The 24,525-nt window shown below is 46.6% G+C and overlaps 1 protein-coding gene across 1 annotated transcript in view; it reads left to right on the top strand.

Moving 5' to 3' along the window:
* LOC147747152 (metalloprotease TIKI2-like) overlaps positions 1-23,041 on the top strand; it is a 580,526-nt gene extending 557,485 nt beyond the window's left edge. The window contains exon 7 of the mRNA XM_086952399.1: positions 22,458-23,041. Coding sequence (XP_086808525.1) covers positions 22,458-22,680 — 223 coding nt within the window. The 3' untranslated portion in view covers positions 22,681-23,041. The remainder of the gene's footprint in view (positions 1-22,457) is intronic.
* The last annotated feature ends 1,484 nt before the right edge of the window (positions 23,042-24,525 follow it).

The following is a 24,525-nucleotide window of genomic DNA, read 5'->3' as shown; positions in this document are numbered from 1 at the left end:
ATATATAAATGGGCGGGTTGAAGGTAAGGGGTTCTCAGCAGCCTTCAAAACACCCTTTCTGTTGGTCACCCTTGCGCACTTCGCACGCTCACGATGTAAGACTCATACGCAACTTTTACGCCCTGCCCCTTTCAAATATCACCAGCCGCCACTGGCATTGACTTTGTATGTAATCGTTTTCTGGATAAAATCTTCCAGACAAGTGTGTTGCACTGCATAAATATATGAAAAGTGTAAGACAAACACACACCAGCTGATTGATGCAGAGTCTATTTTGAATTTAGAAGTGGATTGCACTGACCAGATGCTCTATAGGAGAGCACAGTTACCAGCGGCTCACTTACAACTCCAGAGGCTTTCCTCCCAGGACAGGACAAGAAGAAGTTTTGGCCTCAAGAAGGGTTACTGGCTGAAGAACATTCTGGGCCTACAGGGGTGCATGCACTAAAAGTCCATGTAAACTTGAGTATGGGCTTTCAAAAAATGAGTATATCTTCCAAGGCAGTACTGCTCTTGAACAAAATGAGTGACGTGGGGAAAGCCTTGAGCGAGAGATGTTTTGGGTGCAAAGCTGTTACTCAGCAAATATTTACGGTTGGTTCGAATAATGTCTAGAGGGGACTAAAATCGTGATAGGAAAGAAATAGGAAAAGTAAATGAGAGGAGGGAGGGTAGGGGGACACTAAGAGGATTGACTCCTAATCCTACACAAACTCCCAGCAGTTTCTGCCACCTTCCACCACCAAGAAATGATCCTCACCCTGAAAGCAAGCGTGGGCTTCTTCTACATTGTCCTGCCAATGATATTCAGTGAATCAAATCATGCTGCTATGCCATTGCTGCCAGGGCGGTTGCTGTTCCCAGTCTGGCCCTGGCAGATCCTCCGCCACAAGTGCTGAGGCCCTCAGTCAATCAGGCCCTGAGTGTACAGAAAGGTTGAGAGGGAAGGAGATTCAAGAAAGTGGGGCATCCCAAATGAAGGAAACTGGGTAGAGGAATGGGTAGATGTAAATTTGATAAACACCTAGTATTGGCCGGGATAGCTCAGAAAAAGGAAGCATTGCCTTTTATAGAAATATTTCTCGGTTATGAACTGTGAGAGTGATATATGAGACAAATTCGATAGGCCAGATAAATTATAAACAGCAATGGAAAGCATTCCAGTCTGTATGCTCAGGGCATTAATTGCAACACATTTGCAAATATGTCCATTACCATGAGAAGGATTGTTTTTTGTAGCAGCATTTTATTAAGGTCTACAGTCCTTTTGGAGGTAGTGCAGAACAACGGGACACTAGAATCATTTATGTGAAATGCAAGAGTGGAAAATTATGGTTTGAAACTATCAATCAATATATCAACCAATCAGGAGTTATAAAGAACTGCTGTAGGTCCCGGTGGCTCATTCAAACAGTCAGGTCTTGAGGGCCTTCACAGCTCAAGAAGTGAGGTGATGGTCCGGAGCTGCATGGAAAGGCTGTATCAGATCTTTGCTGTTATGTAGGAGAGTGTGGTCTAGTGATAGGAAGGTGGCGCCTAGTCTTCTTGATGGTTAGTGGAAGTTCAGGCAGTGGTGAATGTTGGCGGGTCCTTAGTTGTGTAGAGCCTTGTGTGCTTGGGTCAGCAGCTTAAATTGGCATCTCTTCTGTTTGGAGAGACAGTGGAGTTGCCTGAGGTGGGGTGTAATGTGGGTTTGTCTGTGGTGTTCAATGATGAGTCTGGCTGTGGCGTGCGTTCTGTATGGTTTGAAGTCTCTGTAGGAGGTTTGCAGCAATTCCTCTTTAGCAAGCATTGCTGTAGTGCAGTCGGCTGGTGATGTGGACCTGTGGTGAGGTGCATCTCATGTGCAAGGGTAGCTACATGAAGATCTTACGTAGCATGTGCAGAGTGAGGAAGCAGGCGGAGGAGACAGAATTGATTTGTGATTTCATGGCGAGCTTGTTGTTAATGATGATTTCAAAGTTTTTGGCATGGTCAGAGGGCGTGGGTGCAGATCCTAGGTCTGATGGCCACCAGGAGTTGTTCCATGAGTTGCTGTTGCTATTGGGGTGAAACAGCAAGAATGACCAGAGCAGCAATGTTTTGCCAATAACCTCAGGAAATATGGCCTGCTCTGGGACACAAAAGCAGGTTTTATATGCTTGCTGAAGGGGTAGAGTTATTGAGTGGCTATTGAGTGGCTAAATATTTTAGGTGATGGAGAAATATTTGAGAGACAGTGACTGCTATTTGGATAGGGAGAAGGCTACAATGGGGATGTAAAAGATAAATTGGTGCCCGGTGCCCAGCAGAAACAGGAATCATGAAAAACCAAGACTAAAGGGGGAATAGAGGGCCTGGACGTTTTCTGTCATTGGACAGGGAATGTGATGAAGGCAAGAAGCTGCAAGTATAAATTTGGAAGTGGGCAGGAATACATGCAGAAAATGAATATGGGTGATAGCTAGATTACGCTGTTAAAGAGGTGTAAACATTTTAGTTAGAAAGGAAGTTTGAGCTGAGTAATAAGAGAACAACCTCACACTTGCAGTTGATACTCCTGGGATAGAATAATATTTTGTGAACTACTGATTTTGATACAGCAGATTACGAAGAATTTGAACAAAATAAACAAAAGCTGTCAACAACTGACAATAACATGCTCAAACACGTTACATATTGTGGAGTATATGGGCATTTTTTAATTTGCTGCCAAAACAAAGGCCTAGCGCAGGGCATACATATTGAAAATTATTATTACTTGCTCAGCCACGTTTGGCCTGGAGGGGTCCGTTTGTCCTTATTCGATGTGGAGCAATACCTCATGAAGATGATGGAAATGGGTATAGAGCTCAAGAAGGTCATAACAGAAAAAAGGGCCTCAGAAGCGGTTGGAAATACAAACGGTATATGCAGGGACGATCTTGATACAGACATGTGCCAGCAACATAATAGTTTAAAGTTAAAAAAAAATTCTGTGAGGTTAATTTAGATTATGTGGTTTTCTATTTGAATTAATGTAATAGAACAGCCTTGGTCACGTGAGCAAACAGTCTGGCCACAAGACAGGTATGTCCAGGGAGGTACGACAAGAAAGCAAACAAAGTGGCCTGTAGGCTAGTTTGTGCCGGTGGGGTTGGGGACGATAAGAAAGTCGGAAGAGTGGGAAGTGAGTCAGGTTCTGCTCTTGAGGGCACCATCACACACAAGACTGTTTGCCTGCCTACCCTGATACCCGGACACCCAGCTGACTAGCTCCGCTCTCCCCCACTGCCGCTCAGGACATCGCGGCCACCGAGAGGGGAGAGCGAGGGAAAACTACACTCCCCAGCGTCCCCTGCTGTCGACGGGGACGCGAATAGCCGCGTCAGAATACCGTGCCCGGAGGCGCTTAAGAGCGGGCTGGTGCTGCGGCCGAGCGGGGGTGTCTGCTCGTGAGGGCACCATCACACACAAGACTGTTTGCCTGCCTACCCATATCCCCGGACACCCAGCTGACTAGCTCCCCTCTCCCCCGTGCCGCTCAGGACATCGCGGCTGCCGAGAGGGGAGAGCAAGGGAAAACTACACTCCCCAGCGTCCCCTGCTGTCGACGGGGACACGAATAGCCGCGTCAGGATACCACGCCCGGAGGCGCTTAAGAGCTGGCTGGTGCTGCGGCCGAGCGGGGGTGTCTGCTCGTGAGGGCACCATCACACACAAGACTGTTTGCCTGCCTACCATGATCCCTGGACACCCAGCTGACTAGCTCCGCTCTCCCCCGCTGCCGCTCAGGACATCGCGGCCGCCGAGAGGGGAGAGCGAGGGAAAACTACACTCCCCAGCGTCCCCTGCTGTCGACGGGGACGCGAATAGCCGCGTCAGGATACCGCGCCCGGAGGTGCTTAAGAGCGGGCTGGTGCTCCCACCTCGCGGGACGCGCGCGGGCGACGCCGGGCTGAGACCGGGCAGAGGGCGGGCCATCTGTGGCCATCAGAGGTCGGACCGGGCCACCCCTCTTGGCTGCGCGATGGGGAAGCGCAAATTACACATCAAAGAAGGGGAAGGTAAGAAGGCTTAGGTGCCCCGAAAATCGGAAACTATTATTCTTATCTAAATTCCGCTGTGGGGGCATTAAATGATCAGATTGCTACTGTCGAGAAGGAGTTGGGTCTTGACTCTCGCATTGATACTATGCCCACTCAGAATGCTGTGACATCTCCAAGTAGGGCACCCCCCATCCCATTAGTACCAGACATTGTTGTGGTTAACCCGCCTCAAGGTGCCCAGGACCAACAAACTTGTATAAACACTTCCCTGAGAGCCAGCCCAAGGGAGTCTAGAACACACAAAGACACCACAAAAATGACTAGTAAAGGTACCAAAAGGAAGAAAACCGCTAATTTGACCAAAGGGAACGTGATCAACATTCCGAATCATGGGCTCCCAACAAATGTTTTGAAACTAATGGAGGAACTAATTGAATCCCACTTGGAGCCTATTCTTGTGAACATTGGCAAGGATATTGTGGACTCTCTGAATCATTGCGTTGCAAATATAGTCAAGAAATGTGAAAATATTGACAAATTTCTAAAAGATGTTAGGTCACACCTCACAGTTCTCACTGATGCTAAGGATATAGGAGTTAACCAAATCAGGACGTCTAGTCAGGTTATGGACATTGAGCCTTCTTTGGGGGAGGGTATGCAGACTACGTCGGGAAATTCTAGTCATCAGATCAAGAGGCCAGTTTCCACACTTGAGGTGCAACAACATTTGTCACATGATGAGGGCATACACCCAAGTTCTCCACATAAAAGTGGATATGTCACTAATCACCGTACCCCTAAATTATCTACACTACATCTCCCCCCACAAGCTGCTCCGCTAGTGGTAATTCTGACAGGAATCCCATCCCTTAAAACTGGAGCTGTGGAAACTGACAACGATCTCCTGATCAGAACTAAAAGGTGGTGCTCACAGTTTAGTAGTGGAAGTGTTGATATTGCTCTAAGTATCATTTCGGCCAGAAGAGTTGAGTGGGTGGGGAAACGTAAAAAGACCATCCCAGGAGACTGTGTAGTTGTTAACTTCGACAGAGCAAATATTGTGGACACTTTGCTCTGGGATGGCTCAGACCTAGATGGGCAGGGTATTAGGCCACTTCCCCTGGGCTATTTCTTTCCGCCACCCAATTTTCTACAACCTGTAGCACGTCGGACTATAGTCCCTATGACTCATTGTCCTATTCTGAAAGTCAATAACACTATGCGTTACTCCTACCAATCTTACCAGGCATCACTGAGGGCAGTAAAAACAGTCCCGAGTGATAGGATTGACACAGGTTTTAATCCTGACCTAGTATTAACAAACAGATTTTCTGCCTTATCAAGCCTGGACATAAATGATTGACAACTATCCACAGAAACTGACAACACGTCTAACATTACACCGGAGAATCCATTGCTTCCCCACTCCACGTACAAAATAATTAGTTGGAACGTGGCGGGCTTGGTAAAAAAAATAAAAGATGCCAGATGGATACACTTTGTGGTACAACACGAGATTATTGCTCTACAAGAGACTTGGGACACAAGTGATCTTTTTCATCTAGATGGTTACTGTAGCTTTCATGTCAAGGCCACCACAGGACAGGGAGGTAGACCTACAGGGGGTCTTTGTATTTTAACCTCACTTAAACTTCCAGGCTCATTTAGAAATTTGGGGTTTCTGTCAGCAAACCTACAAGGATTAGAATGGAGTCGTCCCAAATACCCTAAAATTTAAATTTTGAATTTTTATAATGCGCCAGAGAAGGTCACACTAAATTTGCACCTAAATACACTGGCTTCTTATTTCGAACATTACAAGTCAACACAAACTGCTATATTCGATACAATCTTAATGGGAGATTTTAATATCCATCCCTGCGTTTGGAATTGTCTGGATAAACACAATATAGGCCCACCTGGCTCAATCTCTACACATTTCGAGCACTCGCCCCAAGGCGAGTTGTTAGAAGATCTTCTTGCAAACACCAATCTCTATGAAGTTGAGGGAAGCGTGTTAAAAAGGGTTCCAAAGACAACCGGTAACCAAAAACCCTTTTATGTTGCCCGGCGGTATCGCCTCTATGACCCACCAATATTAATCAATGAAGAAGCAGGCGCTGGAGACTGGAAGGCGGGAAACGAGGATTTTATTCTCTCCGGAGGAGAACACATCAATTCAGACAGCAAGTATCGTCACGAGGTGCTCTAAACACATCTCTGAGGCCTGGCCTCTTATACTAGAGTTTACGACCTTTATTGCACATAACACATTCTCGTAATACTTTTAGTACTTGAAAGAACATCCTCGGAATCTCCCCTCCAGACCCGTTCCCACATACATTTACAGTTGGATTCCCCACCCCGGTCACAACAGGTGATGGTTGTCGCGCAGCAGGGCATTCCGCCGATTCACGGAATGCATGGGGTTGATCGGATCTCATGGGGTGGGGGCTTTGATCGGTTCGGGGGTCTTTTGATGGGGAGGGGAAGCTTCCTACTGTACGGGGTAATAAACAGTATCCGCAGAGTCAGGTGGCGGCCTGGGAACAGGGAAGACAAACGGGGACACAGGAAAAGGGGGTATGTATCAAAAGGGTTTGAGGCCATGAAAGGAATGAGGGGAGGTGTCGCGCTGGGAACAGGATGGGATTCCGTGGTGAAGCTGCGCTGAAGAGGGGTTTATGACCCAAGGCATGAGAGAGCGGGGGTTGTCAGCGTGCGGGGGAATGCTTGCGAGGTTAAGAGAGAGAGAGAGACGCGCTGGCTATTCAGCGAGGGGCAGGGAGGCCATGGTGCTCAAAATGGCTGCCGCTTACGCGCACGAATGGGCTTGGAAAGGGGCAAGATGGCGCCGATAATGTTGACGTTTTGCAGTCTAATCTTTAACAGTCCTCCCTTTTCAACATATCTTAGCCAACTTGCTTACTCAATGTCAATCTTCATCAAATTCTTAACCTCGGCATCATATATTGCTCTCATTCGTTCGTTTTCAAAGTCCACAGTCTTAGGGCAAATACAATTTGCACATAATGAACACAGAGGTGGCAGACATTGAATTCCCAAGCATAGACCACACATCACAACTACAGGAATCAGGATAATGGTGAACAGTCTCCAACCCCAGTTCTTAACGGTGTTCCAGAACCACCCACCAAGCGACCATTCTTCTTGTTCCTGGTGTACTTCTGAAGAGAGTCTGTGAAGATGTTCGATGGCTTTGTACACTGAGGGTGAGTTGTCCGGTATGTATGTACAGCAGCTGGACCCAATAATGCGGCATGCTCCACCACGGTCCGCAAGAACCACATCCAGGACAAGGCGGTTCTGGAGGGCCACCAAGCGGACCGCTTGAAGTTCAGCGGTGTTGTTAGCAAGGATACCAGCCGTGATGTTCATTGTTGTCTCAACTGCTTGAGTCAGATGTCGGATGGCACGGCTGTTTGCCATCGGGCCCCAGAGGGGGACAAGTCCTTTCATAGCATCGATGAATTGCGCTCCTGTTGAATCGGCTTGTTCGATGTCCTTGGCTCGTTTTTGTCTGTGATGATTTGCTGGTGCCACATAAGTCGGAGGAAGGATGAAGGAAATGAAACAAGTGCCCCCCCAGCCTTTGGGGAGCCAGGTGTAAGCCTTCGTGCCGCAGACGAAATACGTGTTTGGAGATGCCACAAAGGAAGGTGGGTCGATGGAGTCCAGAGTTCTGGAAAACCGGCAGGCACTGTTGCCCACCAGCTGAGTCCCAAGCCCTTCCATGCACATGTGACCGGTGACGTTGATGACTGACAGGGCCACAGTCAGAGTGGCAGCCGTTCGTTTTCGCAGGTAGGAGAAGGTGGTTCTGGTTGGATTATTGAACACTTGCATTTCAACTTGTTCTTTAGCAGGGATGTCCAGATGGACTGTGTTATTGTTGGTCTGCGGGCAGAAGTGCGTCTTTGTTCTGTTCCGCCAGACCCCGTGGTAGAAATGCGTTACGGTTTTGCTGGAGGTGGCATTGTCTTTAAAGCTTTCTTGCAGAAGCATCAGCCAGGCAAGACAGGAGCCGTGAACTGAGAAAGGTGAAGGGATGAATGGTATCGAGTGTCCAGTGGCGTGGGGTAGCAACCCACAGATCCAACAGTTAGTGGCATTGGTGGCAAGGTTGTGCTGGTGAAGTAGTTGCACGAAAGAGTTATTCCAAAATTCCTTTCGCCTCTCTCTGAGTTGGGGAGAGAGCGAAATCAGATAATGTTCCTTCATGGTGGTAGGCTGGACAGTGGTCAAGAAGGTTTCGTGAGCAGGTGCATTTTCTTCCACAATCCAGAGTGTGGTCATGAGGAGAAAGCAGAAGAGGATTGTGATGAAGAGCGCAATAGTCTTTGGGCTATGGAGTCTGTCTGCCTTTGGGTTTCTGCGGTGGGTATTTCCTGTTTTCTTCATCATCTTCTTATTTGGCGCTTCCATCATCTTCTTATCTGGCGCTTCCATCATCTTCAAGGGGCTCGGTAGCGGGCAGAACCACAGACTTTGTTTTGCTTCTCTCCGGGTAACCCTTGGTAGTGTTTAGGTCACCGTTCTGAGATTTAACTCAGTCCGTGGTCTACTTAGCCGAGACTCCCTCCTTTTGACGCAGGAAATACCCTTCTTTCGATGGCACTGTGGGATCAGAGAATTTTGAAAGTTCAAGTGTGTCGGTATCAGGATAGCAGGTTAGTGATGGTCGGTCCTTGTTCAGGAGCTCTTCTTGGTTGTCGATGTTTTCGGTCGAGGTCAGGGTCGAGGAGATCTTCTTACAGTGGTGTGCATGCAGCCAGTTGCGTTTTCCCTCCACCCGTAGTGCTGTTCGGGTGGTGATGAGGACTTGCCAGGGGCCCGTCCACCGGGGTTCCAGACTCTTGGCACGCTGGAAATTCCTGATCAGGACAAAATCCCCAGGCTGAATGGTGTGTCCGGGACCCCTGGAAGCGTCAGGGATGGCATGCAGCACCTGTTGATGGATAACAGACAGCGTTTTAGTCAACTGACATAAGTAATCAGACATTAGGACGTCCGGGACGTCATGAATGGAAGTTGGTTTCGGTGCAGACCAGACGTTCATAGGCCGGCCGAAAACAACCTCGTATGGCGTTAAGTGGTGTTTGGTGGGGGTGGAACGCATTGAAAGCAATGCCAGGGGAAGTGCGTCTGGCCATTTCAGTCCTGTGGTGGCTACTATTTTGGCCAATTTTAGTTTCAGTGTGGCGTTATGTCGTTCAACTAGTCCAGCAGATTGGGGGTGGAAGACTGCGTGGAACTTTTGTTTTACACCCAACCCCTTCAAAATGAGTTGGATAACTTCGGCTACGAAGTGGGGGCCATTGTCGCTTCACAAAATTCGACAAAGGCCGTAACGGGGGAAAAACTCCTTTAACAGTACCTTTGCTGTGGCCATAGCAGTGTTGTCACGGGTTGGATATGCTTCCACCCATTTGCTAAATGCGCATACCACCACAAGTACATATTTCAGGCCTTGACATCTGTCCAGTTGGATGTAGTCCATCTGCAGGACTTCAAACGGGTGATTTGGGACCCCAAACCCTCCCCGGGGTACTACAGTTCCTTTCCCGGGGTTGTGTTGCAGGCATATCAAACATTGTTGGACCAGGCGTTTGGCGGACTCTGTGATCTTATCATTGTGCCAAACTCTGGAGACAAGTTCAATCATGGGGGCTGATCCTATGTGGGCAGGGGAATGTGCCATAGTCAGTATGGGAATCAGGTATGAGTCAGGTAACAACCATTTGTTTGTGTCTTTTGTCCGCCAGCAGCCTTCGTCATCTTTCAATCCCACCCGTGTCCATTCAGTCAGTTCGTGTTGTGTGCTAGCCATTTGAATGTCTCTGATAGTGTCCCTAGCGTCAGACCATTTTTCTGCTTGTGACCTGGTCACGTACATGCGTGTTGTCGTCCTATTTTCAGCTGTCGCTCGGGCAGTGAGGTCGGCTAGTGCATTTCCCTGTCCAATAATGTCCGTCACCTTTTTGTGTGCCTGGCATTTGATGACTGCAAGCTTTTTGGGGAGAAGGACGGCTTCGATCAAGGCGGAGACTAGGTCCCCGTGCAAAATGGGGGTGCCGTGTGAGGTCAAGAATCCCCTCTCCCTCCAAAGGAGCCCAAAATGGTGAACCACCCCGAAGGCATACTGGCTATCGGTGTAAATGTTTGCTGTGGTTCCTGCTGCTAGGATACAGGCTTGTGTCAGGGCAATCAGTTCCGCTGCCTGGGCAGATCGTTGCGTTATGCGGGCTGTCTCGACTACTGTTCGAGCCGTGGTGACTGCATAGGCAGCTGAAGTGGTGCCATCGGGGAGTTTGATGCAAGAACCGTCCACCCACAGCTCTCCGTCGGGGTCGGGGAAAGCTGTGTCTCTGAGGTCGACCCTGCTTCTGGTCTGTTCGTCTGTGAGGGTCACACAGTCGTGTACAGGGTGCGTATTGGGATCGTTTTCTGGTAAGGGCAGCAGGGTTGCTGGGTTCAGTGTGGTGCATCTCTTCAGTGTGATGTGGGGTGCGAGCAGAGTCAGTTCGTATCCTGTCAGTCGTGCACTCGTCAGGTGTTGCGTTTTGGTTTGGTTTAGGAGGGTGTCAACTGCATGGGGTACCAGTACTGTGAGGGAATTCGAGAGCACGATCCCCTCACTCTGTCGGATAGAGATCGCAGCAGCAGCTACGGCTCGAAGGCAAGCAGGCAGGGCTCTGGCTACGGGGTCAAGAGTGGCTGAGAAGTAAGCGCATGGTCGTTGCTTTGGGCCGATGGACTGGGTCAGGACAGATAAAGCGCACCCCTCCCTTTCATGGGTGTAAAGGGAGAAGGGCTTTGTGTAATCGGGGGTACCCAACACTGGGGCCGAGCAGAGGGCATCTCGTAGTTGCATGAAAGAAGCCTGACACTCAGGGGTCCAAGGGAGTGGGAGAGGGATGTCCTTTGCTAACAATGAAAGCAGTGGTTTTACTACAAGGCTAAAGTTGGGCAACCACTGCCGGCAGAAGGAGGTGAGGCCTAGTAGGGAGCGGACCTGTTTCTGGGTCTTAGGGACGGGGGTGTCGAGAATGGTTTGGATCCGGTCAGGGGTCAGTTTCCTTCCGTCTTTGGACAAAAGGTGGCCTAGGTAAGTGACCTGGGGTTGGCAGAATTGCAACTTCTTCTTAGAGACCTTGTGGCCATTTTCTGCAAGGAAATGCAGGAGTTGAATGGTGGCTGTGACAGCTAGTGGAGTGGTGTCGGCTGCCAAGAGGATGTCATCGACATATTGTACTAATACCACTCCATCGGGTAACTGGACTTGATCCAGCTGTCTCTTGAGGGCCTGGCTGTAGATGCTAGGGCTTTCTGTGTAGCCCTGGGGTGCTCGGCAGAACCTATATGAGCGGGCTTTTAGGGTGAAACCGAAGAGATATCGGCTGTCTGGATGGATGGGGATGGAAAAGAATGCGTTTTTGAGGTCAATGACAGTGAAGGTGGTGGCAGTGGAGGGAATCAAAGTCAGGATGGTGGTAATGTCCGAGACCACAGGGTACTGGGGTACCACCACTTTGTTGATCTCTCGAAGGTCAATGATGAAGCGGTATGCTTTCTCATCTCCTTCTCCCTGTTTCTTAATGATGGGCAAGATTGGGCTGTTGCAAACGTTGCTAACTACTTCCTCTACCACTCCTGCGTCTATCAGTGATTGGATGATTTCTACCAATGCCTTCTCGCCCTCGGGCGATATCCGATATTGTGGAAGTTTTGGGAGTGTTGCATCTGGTCGAACAGTGATGTGCACTGGGTCAATCATCATGCGCCCTACATCCGAATCCGTTTTAGCCCACAGATACGGAGGCAGAGTGTCAAGCAGGGAAGTGTCAGCGTCGGTGATGGAAAACATGTGTCTGGGGGGGCAATGTCTAAGCAGGACAGGATTGTCGTAAAGGAAAACTCAGACTCCATCTTGAGAACATCTAATCGTTGCTCGGAAGTGTTTCAATAAGTCGAGTCCCATAATTGCGTCAGGGCTATTGGAGGAGAGCAAAAACGTGGTGTCAGTGGTGTTGTTTTCTAAGTCAAAGAGGATTGGGGCGGACAAAGGGTTAGTGGAGGGCGTCCCATCGAAACCTGTCGATGTTATTAGTAAGCCAGACAAGGGTGCCCTTGGAATCAGTCGTTTAGATAATGCACTACGTGTTGCGCCAGTGTCTACCAGGAATGGTTACTTTGTACCCAAGACCTTAGCAGTGACATAAGGGCCTTGCTAGTCAACATGGAGCTCGACTGGATCCCTCCCTTGCCCTAGGCAGTCCTATGCAAAGTCATGAACGTCATCGTAGTCAGATTGCTGGCATTGGTTCTGTCGGGGTCGATCAAATGTGTTTGGTCTACTGGATCTATCATTAGTTGCGTTGTTTGGGGGCCCTCGCTGTGGTCCCCTATTTCTTGGTTCGTTTGCTGAATCTCTAGGATCTCTATTTCTGGTGAGTTCCAAAAGAACCGGGCACTGAGATTTCCAGTGGCCCGATCCTTTACAGAAGGCACACTGGTCCTCTCTAATGTCTGTACGTCCAATGTGGGGAGTTGAAGCACGGTCTTTGGGAGGTGCCGTTTTAGGGACGTTCATCTGATGGTTTCCCCGGTATTGGTCTCGTCCCAGAGTCACCCCTTGCAGTTGTGCTATCATCACCCTCTCCTTTAATTCTTTCTTCTTCCTCTCTGTTGTTCTATCGTTTTCGTTTTTCTGATGTTCATAATATTGGGCCATCTGGAGGATAGCCGTAGGTTTGGAGGCTGCCCAACTACTTTCACTGGCCTGCAGTTTCTGCGAGACCTCCGGTGATAAGCCCTTAATGTAATTCTGGACAAACAGATGGTGTCCGGTTGCAGTGGTCAGGTCCTGGCCGCTGTAATCGGAGAACACCGTTTCAAACCGGGAGAAGTATTCCGATACATCCTCCTGAGGTTTCTGGCGACAAGCCGTTACTATCGACCAGTCCACTTTCTTTTCTGGGATCAGGGTTTTTAATTTCTGCACGATTTTATCCGGGAGGTCTAAAATGGCTTTTAAAGGCTTTTGTCCGGGTTCTCGTTGTCTGTCTATGCCATCAAGTTGTGACCAGTTATGTCCAAACAGCTCAGAGTGGTCGACTTTCCGGATTTGCTTCCACACATCAGCTGGTAGACATAACCCGAAAAACAAGTCGATGTCAGCTAGAGTCATAATCGTCGAACCTAGGGCCGTACCCAACTCAGTATAGAAGGCAGTGGGGTTTTTACGTAGGTCAGGCAGAGATTTCCGGAAGGTCAGAATCTCTTGCCGGTCCCATGGTTGGTAGACCCAATTGTATACTACCCTTCCCTTTGCATCTTTGTTGTTTGCGTCATCGTGAGTCCCTTCACCTCGTGGAGGAACCCAGTAAGGGGCAGCCTCTCGTATCGGCATCATAGTGTTAGGTCGTTCAGTTTGTGGGTTGGTTGCTACGGAGGTAGTGGATTCGGTTTTCGGCTTTTGTTCAGTGAGGTGGCGGAAAACCTCAAGCGTACGCGTAAGGAGGTCCGTCACATCACTCTCACTCTCATCCCCGATATCAACCTTCCGGTACAGAGTCGTTAGGCTCTGTGGACCTTTTTCTTGATATCGGTCCTCGTATGCATTTAAGACGTGGTAACACAGTTGTACAGTAAAGTGTCGTCTGTGACTCCCAGTATAAGAATTAAACACATCCGTGACGGACTCTTCATCCTCCCTCTTCTCTACCAGTATCTTTGCTATCTTGTCGACCCCTACTCGTTCATGTTTGCTTAGTCTATATGCTCTAACAGGACCAACCCTTCGGGCTTCTGGGTCGTCCGGCGTTGTCGTTTGCGTAACATCTAATACTAGGAGTTCAGCCGGTACGGAGGCCATGGGGGCTGAAGCCGTGGTGCTACTCCCGCTGGTACCTGGGGATAGTGGGTGCTGGGCTAAGGGTTGGGAAGGGGCATATGGAGGGGGCATGTGGATGATCGGAGGACCTAGCAGCAGATCATCGTTGGTTCGCTGTTTTGAGTGTAAATCAGGGTAGAGCGTGGAGGGAGTTCTAACCAGGCACTGGCTTGATGTTTCTATTTCTATCTTCTGTTTGGTATCCTCTCTTTCTTTTATCTCTTTCTCTAGCTTCTGGGCTGCTAGGTGGGCTGCTTTCCGCAGCTCTTTTCCCAACCTACTCTCAGTTCTCCTTTTGCGTTGTTCGGCTTCTTTTCGCCACATGCCGAAGCTGTCAAGCATAGTGGACGTCGTCTTGTTTTTACCAAGGGCTGTTTCTAGTGCGATTATTCTATCGTTTTCGAAGGATCCTATCAGTGGCCACTGACTTTCTCGATCCTTTTTCGTATATTTATGCCACAGCTGGCTATAGGCTGTAGCGACTAATCCATGCTTTGTGAACATGTCCTTATTAGGGGTGCCTTCCAGCGGAGCCGGATGGTTCATCTCTAATAAGCGGTCCGGGTTAAACAGGCTACTAACCAGTGGGGAGAAGACAGGCATGACGGATCACAATGGGATAATAGTCAGCACTACCTATCTTATCACTGCGCGCAAAGACTAGACAGAATATTTCTATTCTACGTTGTTTGCACGTAGTGAATACCTCATGAACCAATTCTGATCAATCAATGTTAGGTCAAAAATAAAAAATCAATATGGTCAATGGGGAGAATAAGTAGGCTCGCAAAGGTTCGCGTCACCTACCCTTTCACTATCTGTAAAGAGGGGACCTATTTTTCCCTGTTTGCAGACAGAGAATCTCCAGAAAACAATCTATAACAGTTAATCAATGGGGGGAAGGGGCAATTGTTCAGTGGGGGAGAAAGATAGGTCCGACGGGTGCGTACCTATCCTTCGCTGTTTATAAAGGGAGAGCCTGTTGTTTCTCCGTTTGTAGACAGTGAATCTCCAATAAATTAACAAAGAGTAATACTAGTATTTTCAACAATTATCAATTACTTTCAATTATCTATCACTTTCGCAATTCGTCGTGTTTACACGACCTTACCCGGACCGCATGGACAGTTTCTCGTCTTCCGAATCCAGCGCCCGATCGTCCTCTTCTCTTCGTACTTCTCGTGGCACTCCTGATGGTTCCCAGTCAGGACCGCAGATCACTCGAGAGAGGTCTGTTCGGAACCAGTGAAGTTCGGATGATCGGCTGTCAGACGAGGGTCTATCGGACAGGGTACCTTCCGATCGTGGCAGTCGTTCACTCTGTCGTCGGGACCTCTCCCACTGGATCCACGAGTCGCTGATGGGCCCCACGTTTGGGACGCCAATTGTTAAAAAGGGTTCCAAAGACAACCGGTAACCAAAAACCCTTTTATGTTGCCCGGCGGTATCGCCTCTATGACCCACCAATATTAATCAATGAAGAAGCAGGCGCTGGAGACTGGAAGGCGGGAAACGAGGATTTTATTCTCTCCGGAGGAGAACACATCAATTCAGACAGCAAGTATCGTCACGAGGTGCTCTAAACACATCTCTGAGGCCTGGCCTCTTATACTAGAGTTTACGACCTTTATTGCACATAACACATTCTCGTAATACTTTTAGTACTTGAAAGAACATCCTCGGAATCTCCCCTCCAGACCCGTTCCCACATACATTTACAGTTGGATTCCCCACCCCGGTCACAACAGGTGATGGTTGTCGCGCAGCAGGGCATTCCGCCGATTCACGGAATGCATGGGGTTGATCGGATCTCATGGGGTGGGGGCTTTGATCGGTTCGGGGGTCTTTTGATGGGGAGGGGAAGCTTCCTACTGTACGGGGTAATAAACAGTATCCGCAGAGTCAGGTGGCGGCCTGGGAACAGGGAAGACAAACGGGGACACAGGAAAAGGGGGTATGTATCAAAAGGGTTTGAGGCCATGAAAGGAATGAGGGGAGGTGTCGCGCTGGGAACAGGATGGGATTCCGTGGTGAAGCTGCGCTGAAGAGGGGTTTATGACCCAAGGCATGAGAGAGCGGGGGTTGTCAGCGTGCGGGGGAATGCTTGCGAGGTTAAGAGAGAGAGAGAGACGCGCTGGCTATTCAGCGAGGGGCAGGGAGGCCATGGTGCTCAAAATGGCTGCCGCTTACGCGCACGAATGGGCTTGGAAAGGGGCAAGATGGCGCCGATAATGTTGACGTTTTGCAGTCTAATCTTTAACAAGCGGAGGGGAGAAAAGGGCCCCAACCTTTGTTGGTAGAGAAGCAGAAACTGTAATCGATTACATTTTCGTTTCCCCTGGTGTGGTACAGGTTTGTTCCTCCATAGAGATCACAATTTCGATCTTTAGTGACCATAATCCTCTAATCATGACCATACATAGGGGGGAGGACACAGACAACCAGAAGGCAAACGAGGACTGTAATCCTGATAAACTCATTCCCAAAGATCAGGGGAGGAGGCTCAATTGGGCTAAGGTGGTACTAGACACTTTTATTAAGGATCTAGAGCACAAAGTTAAGGAGGACATGGCAATATGCCTAGACAACTTGGCAGATGGGAAAAAGGTCTTAAATTCTTTCACCACTATTTGCACACAAGTGAGACTTGACCTAAAATGTAACAAGAGGGATTGCCCAGATCAGCCAGGGTGGTTTAATGAGGCGTGTTCAAAAGCCCATAAAGAACTATTGTTTGCTTTAAAACAAAAACCGAGAAACAAGGAAAAGGTGGCCGCATTTAGAAAAAATTACAAATTTGCTATGGCTAACCGAAAAAAAGGAATAAAGGAGGAGGCTTGGGACAATCTCATGTCAGCGGATGTGTTGAAGGACAGTTCTAAATTTTGGGCTGTAAAAAACCACCCTTACTTTTTTGGTATAAATAACTCGGTGATGGACTCTGTGATTCCCGATGAGACATGGGTCGCCCACTTTAATAAAATATATAACAGTGCTGAAGAGAACACATTAATGATGGGCCCCTTAGAAATTGGTGTAGAATCCCTTTTGCGATTCGAGGAAATGGAGGTACAAAAGGCCATTGTAGAGATGACGAAAAATAAGGCCCCGGGCCCAGACGGCGTGCCCGCAGACCTTTATAGGACCCCCCTGGAGTTTTGGACTAAGATACTCACGAATGTCTTCAACTCCACAATAACTTTGGGGTTTCCCCCTTCTTGGGCAACATCATCTATAATACCCGTCTTCAAAAAAGGTTTAAGATCTGACCCTGCCTGTTATAGGCCTATCTCGCTGATTGACTCCGCCGTCAAAATCTTGGGCAGGGTCATTCTGCAGAGATTAGGCGATCATCTGGTAGAGAGGAAGGTCCTCTCCGAATTACAATATGGGTTCAGGGCCAAAAAGGGTACTCTTGATCAATGCCTTAACCTCCACATGTTAATTAGCACATACACCTTGGCTAAGGAGGGTCTGCTATATATGGCCTTTATGGACCTAACATCGGCCTTTGATCTAGTCAATCGTGTTTAACTTTGGGCAATTTTAATTAACATAGGGATTGATCCCCCATTGGTACATTATCTAGCGGCTCTGCATCAAGATCTGCGGGCCACTATTAGAACCAATAGCGAGGGTAGAACTACGAGTTCCTTTAAATCAAAACGAGTGGTAAGGCAGGGGTGCATTTTGGCACCCCTCCTATTCACCCTATATATAAACTCCCTCGAAATAACCCTGAAAGGGTCCACTCCTGACGTCCCATGTGTGGGGGAGTACTTGGTGCCGGTACTCCTCTACGCGGATGACAAGGTACTGCTCGCCCGTACTGGGGTAGGGCTGCAGAAACTTTTGGACGATTTTGGTGTATTTATGTCCTCCATGGACCTGCAGGTAAATAACAAAAAATCACACGTTATGGTTGCAGGGAAACGTTCCAAAAATGTAAAGTTTGGTAAGTTTCTTTGCAACGGTGAAGAAATCTCCAGAGTCCCGGTCTTCACTTACCCGGGCGTCCTTTTCGATGAAAGGGGTACCTGGAGACCACAATTAATTGCTAAAGGCCTAGCTGTCACCAGAACTAATTCTGCTCTATTGAGCTTTGCTAAACGCTTGGGTTCACGTCCAATAGAAGCATTGTTGGCAGTTTACAAATCAAAAAGCCTATCAATAGCTAGGTATGGTGCCTCCATATGGGGCTATCTACCACAAGATAAAGTCCAGGTGGCAGAAAATAAGTTTCTAAGATCTCTTTTAGTGGTCCCCCAATCAACCCCAGTATTATCAGTCCATACCGAGGTAGGTCTTGGCTACATCAGTGATCAACTACAGCTGGCACCTTTGACCTGCTGGACCAAGACCTGGTTGAATGAATCCCGACATCAGTCTAAATCATTCTATTCTCAAAGACTGTATGGCGTTGGATAAAGTCAATACAATTCCTTGGCTGGCCTACATTAAAAACACCTTTCTTAAATTGGGAAGGCCAGAACTATATCTCGCCCCGAGTACCATCAAGAAGGACGATGTACTTTGGATCAAGAATAATTTCTTAGAACGTGTGATGATGGAACGGGAGGAATTAGAGGTCCAAAAATCGGGGGTTAGGGCTAACTACATACTTCAGACCACCCCTAAAGTAGAACCCTATTTGACCATTGTGACTCGTCCTTACCATCGTAATCTCTTGGTGAGATTCAGACTTAACATCACCCAGTATTCCTTGGGGAATTACCCAGTATGGGGAAAATCCGATACATCTATCCCCTGTAGCTGTGATAATTTCTCTGAACAGACACTGATGCACTTTATCATGTTCTGCGGCCATTATGATGAATGTAGAAGATTGTTTTTATTACCTATCCTGAGAGATGCAGGGTTCACACAAGTTCGTCCCGCTCTCCACTACTTACAACTCCTGAGTAGCATCAGAGTAATATTTGGCGTCGCAAGTTTTTTGGTTGCTGCTATGCGTGTTAAGTCTAGAAAATTTAAATTTAATAGTCCATGAAATGTGTTAATAATTACCACTTGTTAGTCTAACTATGGAATGCTCTATTTTTAATGTAAATACATGAATTGTTTTTATAAGAAATGTCTTTTAATACATGAATTGCTGATTTTATATGTGATTTAACTGCTTTTATGATTTTAACTAATCGAATAAAGCTCGTATTGACTTGACTTGACTTGACTTGAGTCAGGTTCACACATGAAGGGTGAGTGTGTGTTAGAGGCAAGAGAGTGTGCTGGAGGGAGAGTCGTATGAAATTGCACACTTGAAGCTGAATTAGCTTGTATGTTTGGGGGAGAAGGTGGAGGACGCACATTCTGCAAGTTTTATCCTGTCTCATATAAAGCACATATTGCTATATTCTTCAGAGGGTATTTCTGACATTTTAAATATGGAAATTCATTACGTAGCTACCTCTATGAAACACTTGTTAGGGGAGGCCACATGCTCACCTACCTCTTGCAATACTTGGCTGCATGTTATGCATGAGATCAGTTACAGGACTACAAAGAAGCGAGGAATGCGCTTGACTACTCATCATGATTCACAACAAATCACTCACCACAAAGGGCTCACTGATAAACGGCATCCTTCAACGAGGCATCATTATAACAATGTAAAAATGCATATTATCCTTTTCAATCCAACCAACAGACTCACATGTCCACCCCTCAAATTGGCTCAAATTTCAGTATAGTTATCCACCACTAATCCTTTTTGGGTTTCGGAGTAGTGTTCTACTTGCCGAAAAGCGCTTCGATGCCTCGTCAGTGGTAGTATGCGCTATATAAATACAATTACAATACATTACATTATGTCCCTAATCTGTCTTCCCTCCATAACATATTTAGGCGCTGTGATCCAATGCAGGATAAAAGCACCACTCTTGTTGATCAATGTTGACACCAAAACTCTTCCCACGTACGCCACAGTGATACTGAACACTGTTAGGCCTAGCACTTTATTAGGGTGTAGCATAGTCAAGCTCTTTACATATGCAGCTAAAATACAGTGATTTTTGAGTGCATGTCTTCTATTTGTTTAATGGAAGTAAGCCCCATACTTGGTAAGCATCAGGTCTTGGAGTGATTGGAAAGAAAGCATGTTTTAAGCTTTGGAAAAGCGATCTGATAACCAGAATCAAACGCCTGCCAGCTCACAGGATCTTTGGCAGGCGGAGGTCAGTGCAGGCTGCAGAGTTGCAAAGGAATTCATTAAATCGAAGTGGAAGATACTGATCTGTGAACACCGTTTAACCCGAACTGCATTATTTGCTGTGAGTCGTTTTGGTATATACGGGTCAAAGTTCACACACAGTTGCAACCCATAGTAGAATGGCCTCCTCCCTTCTTTTCCTCCCTCATTTCACTTTCTTTCAGAAAGATGAAGGTTATAGATCAAAAAACGGGATTGATGGGCACATGATCTGTACGGTTATTTGCACATTTTGCCCTAGATTTGTTTCTGGATACTGCGCCATTTTTGTGTACCCAATTTCAGTAGAAACGCTTAATTTATTTATTTATTTATTTAAAATTTTATATAGCGCGCAGTTACCCTTGTGCATCCCAGCGCTTATCCAGACACCATCAGATAATAACAACGGCCAGATTAGTGCACTCAAGCAGGAAACAGATAGGTTTTAAGACATTTGCGAAAACGCAGTGTACAAGGCTCGGCGCGCAATATTAAAGGGAGCAAATTCCACTGCTTCGCCGTGTTAACTGAGAATCTTCTCCCGCCAGTGCGGGCCCTTTTAACTCTGGGGACTAAAAGAAGGTGTTTTTGGTCAGAGCGCAACGTTCTGCTCGCTTTATAAGGGACCGCTAAATTCTTCAGTATTGGGGGGCCTTTCCCCTGAAGGATTTTATGGGCTGTACAGAGTGCTTTAAATTTGATTCTCTCCCGCACTGGGAGCCAGTGCAGCGCCTTTAGGGCAGGTCTGGCTGACTGCGTCCTAGGAATGCCCATGAGCAGCCTTGCCGCCGCATTTTGGACCTGCTGGAGTTTATTAGGAGTGGATTCAGGAGCGCCCAAAAAGATGGCATTACTGTAATCCAATCTAGATGTGATCAGCCCCTGAATCAGCAGCTTCCTTGATGTTACAGGTAGAAGAGGGAACATTTTATGATAATTGTATTTTTCCTTCAAGGGCCAGTAAATTCAACCAACTGTATACTTTACGAAGATACGTATGTCTGCTACATGACTTTGTGATAGAACAAACGTAAGGACTTAAAATACCAACTTATGAGCTGCTTATATTACTACGAGGTCCAGGAACTCATTTCAAGAAGTGTATGCCAACTCATTGCAAAGCTCTCCTAGATTTTCCTTGGCGTTTTCCAGGTGTACACACCTCCAAATGTCAGTGGTGAACATTTATGTCAAATAGAGTCAATTTGTCAACACTGTTATAAATCGTGGTCTACAAAGGTTTTAGGTACTGAGTACTGTTGAAGATCACGTTTGGGACATGGAGAGTTTGACTAAAGGGAATCTGGAATTTACCTGAGTTTTGAGTTTGAAAATTGGTCTTTGACAAATGTACGGAGGTTGCATTAACGGATAGTAGAAACTTCAGAAGAGGATAAGACATAAACAAGGAGAGTCCAACATCTCACACCAGATTTTTAGTTTATCCACGCGAGATGAAAGCTTTGTGTTACTTGTTTTTGATCTAGAATGTATCTCGCCCTTGTGAAAAAATGTCGGCATACTTGTAAAACAGCAGTGTGTTTATATGTAGGGCCTCATTTATGAGGCTGTGCGTCACTTTTACGCCGCCGGTGCATCACTTTTTGTGACGCCCCAGTGGCGTAAAAAATGCGCCTTGTTACGCCATATTTACAAAGTGACGCATCTAGGTAGATGCGTCACTTTGTAAACCCCTGCACCATATTATACCTGCGCCAGGTATAATGTATACAAGGGAGGTGTTTTGACGCAAGAAGGGGTCATGGAAGTGACGCAGTTAAATCTATATTATTTCACTGCACCATTTCTTGGCCTCTAATGTGTCAACATCTTACGCCTGCTTCATGGCAGACGTAAGACTGACGCAGGAACTAACAACATGGGACTTGCCCATGTGAAAGTACACATTGCTGGGGTTGCATCATTTTTGTGACACACTCCAGCAATGCGTCACTTTTGCTCCTACAGATACGTCAGAAATACTGACGTATCTGTAACTCCTTGCGACATGATGCGTCATATTATAAATATGACACATCAATCATGACGCAAGGAGTGCGCACTGAGAAGTGACGCATCGAGTGACGCATCGCTGCTTTCACGCAGCGATGCGTCATTGCTCATAAATTAGGCCCGTCGTTTTTTGTGTTTGTTGGGAATGAGGTGTAGCTGCGAAAGTTAATTTACTTGATTTAAACACGACCAGATCTTTTCACCCGTCTTGTGGACATCTGGCCCATTGTGCTATGCTGTTCTTAAAATGATTTTTTTAAAATTTCTATATTTATCTGTGAACTTATATTGTCATTTTCTTATTTCACAGCACAACAACACTGCCATCCCACATCAGAATTACCAACGGCTATATCACAGCAGATTATCCTGTCTGGGTTTCCAATCGACTGAATCACCGACCGCGCTTGGACCAAAAAGTTCATAATCAACCAAAGAGTGGATCACCGAGAAGCTTTACCACCCCACCAGTACCTGCCTGTGTCTGCTTGGCTGCAGCCTTGTATCTCGCCAGCCTTTTAAGGCCTTCCTGACCCTCTCTTTACCACGTGCAATACCAGCCATAGGATATAATAAAGATAATTTATAAACTAATGAAGATTTTACAGTAATATACAGGGGACATCTGGGCAGAAAGCAGTTTAGCTGAGCGCTTCTTTCCCCAGGACCTTCCCTGACAAATTTGTTTTAATTCTAAAGATTTATTGTAACACTGACTTACATCTTCTTTTTGTAGAAGGGTCATTTATTTCCCATAGTGCTATGGGGTTTTGTAAAATATATGTGTTCATATAAAATTGTATTTATTCTAGTGTTGAATATATTTTTGTCCTGAATTGTTAATAACACAATCATTAAAATCTAGTGCCAATTAATTATGTTGGGCACACTTTATGTGGATGTCACATTATTTCATGCCACCTATTATTTATAGATACTAAATAATGGAGTAAATGTACAAATGTAAATGTACAGGAATTTATAATAGCGCAAATCACCGAGTGGTTTCTAAGCGCTTGCTTAGGGAACCCATCCTGGTATTCCCCTGTGAGATAACGCCGGCAGGGTATCCGCAAGGTGAAAGCCAGGCATCCCGCAGCGAGGGGCCATTGTGGAGATTAAGCAAGCTATTGCCCAGAGTCGCAGAGTGTGAACCCGTGAATCGAGTAGGCACCGGAGCGAGAATTGTCGAGTCCATGGACATTTTAGGGCACAAGCCCCCGCCGAGCCGGGAATTGAACCTTGGTCCCGGGCTGACTTCTGTTCCAGGTCTGCCTCCTCTAACCAGTGAGCCACACAGCTGCTTCAAATGTCATAATGTGTGGCACATGAATAGCACCATTATTGCCATTCATTTATTAGATACTGCACATGCATTCAGATTTATAGGTTTTACAGTAATCAGGAAAAGGTTAGTAACCTTACAAAGGGCATGTTTATCAAAAATAATTTGTTTCTTCTCCCTGTGACGGGAACCTGGAACTAAGCGGTGTGAAGTAAAATTTTAAGAAGATACTCAGGACCGAATTTACCCTATGCAGGTCACGGATTGTAGATGGGGCAGGGGAAAATGTGTGTAATGATCATCCACTGATTATACAGTTTTCAACAGAAAGGCAAGCGAGAAGCTCAAAGCACAGGAGTGTATGACTGAGAGTCTGGCTTTGTGATAACAAGAGGAGGTACCCCTGAAATTTATCGCAGGGAGGGGGATAGTTACATAGAAAAAAGGTGTTGAGTCCCTGTTTCGTACCTAGCGGATTAAATTCGCTAAGGTTGTCATTAATAGAGAAAGGTATGGCTTGCAATAGGGTCAGATTTTTATACCAATCTAAATTAGAGACACATTCAAGGCAAAATGGACAACTGAACCAACAAATAAAAAATCTTAAGTAAATATACCAAACAACCAAATTTTATATAAAAAAAGATTACGAAATGTATTTGTACCTCCCAACTGGGTTACAATCTAAAACAAAATCAATGACAAGAATAAAAAGGTTTAAAACAACCACCAGCAGTGGTAGTGCAATAAGTATCATGAACAGTCAAAGTTAAAACAGTCGACGCGGCGTTTCGGTGCTTTTTGATTCTGGACACCTTCTTCAGGACATTAAAACATTTGACTCCATATCTGTGATTCTGACAGGAATTTGTTTATAAACGTTTCAAATGATTTCCAATCTGTTAAAAATTTCTCTGGAATTCGAATCCCCAGGAAGATACGAGCACAGAGGATCAGGGAGGCCGCAGTCTTAACGCGAGATTTCTTCCTCTAACCATGAAGAGAGGATCTGGATAATTACTAAATACTTATTTTATGCCATTGAAGCCCAGAGTTTAAAACGACCTACAACACATCAAATCAGGTCTAAAGA

This window comes from Lissotriton vulgaris, chromosome 1_1 (genome assembly GCF_964263255.1).
Source record: "Lissotriton vulgaris chromosome 1_1, aLisVul1.2, whole genome shotgun sequence".
Taxonomy (NCBI): domain Eukaryota; kingdom Metazoa; phylum Chordata; class Amphibia; order Caudata; family Salamandridae; genus Lissotriton; species Lissotriton vulgaris.
This window is presented reverse-complemented; position numbering and strand designations above follow the sequence as displayed.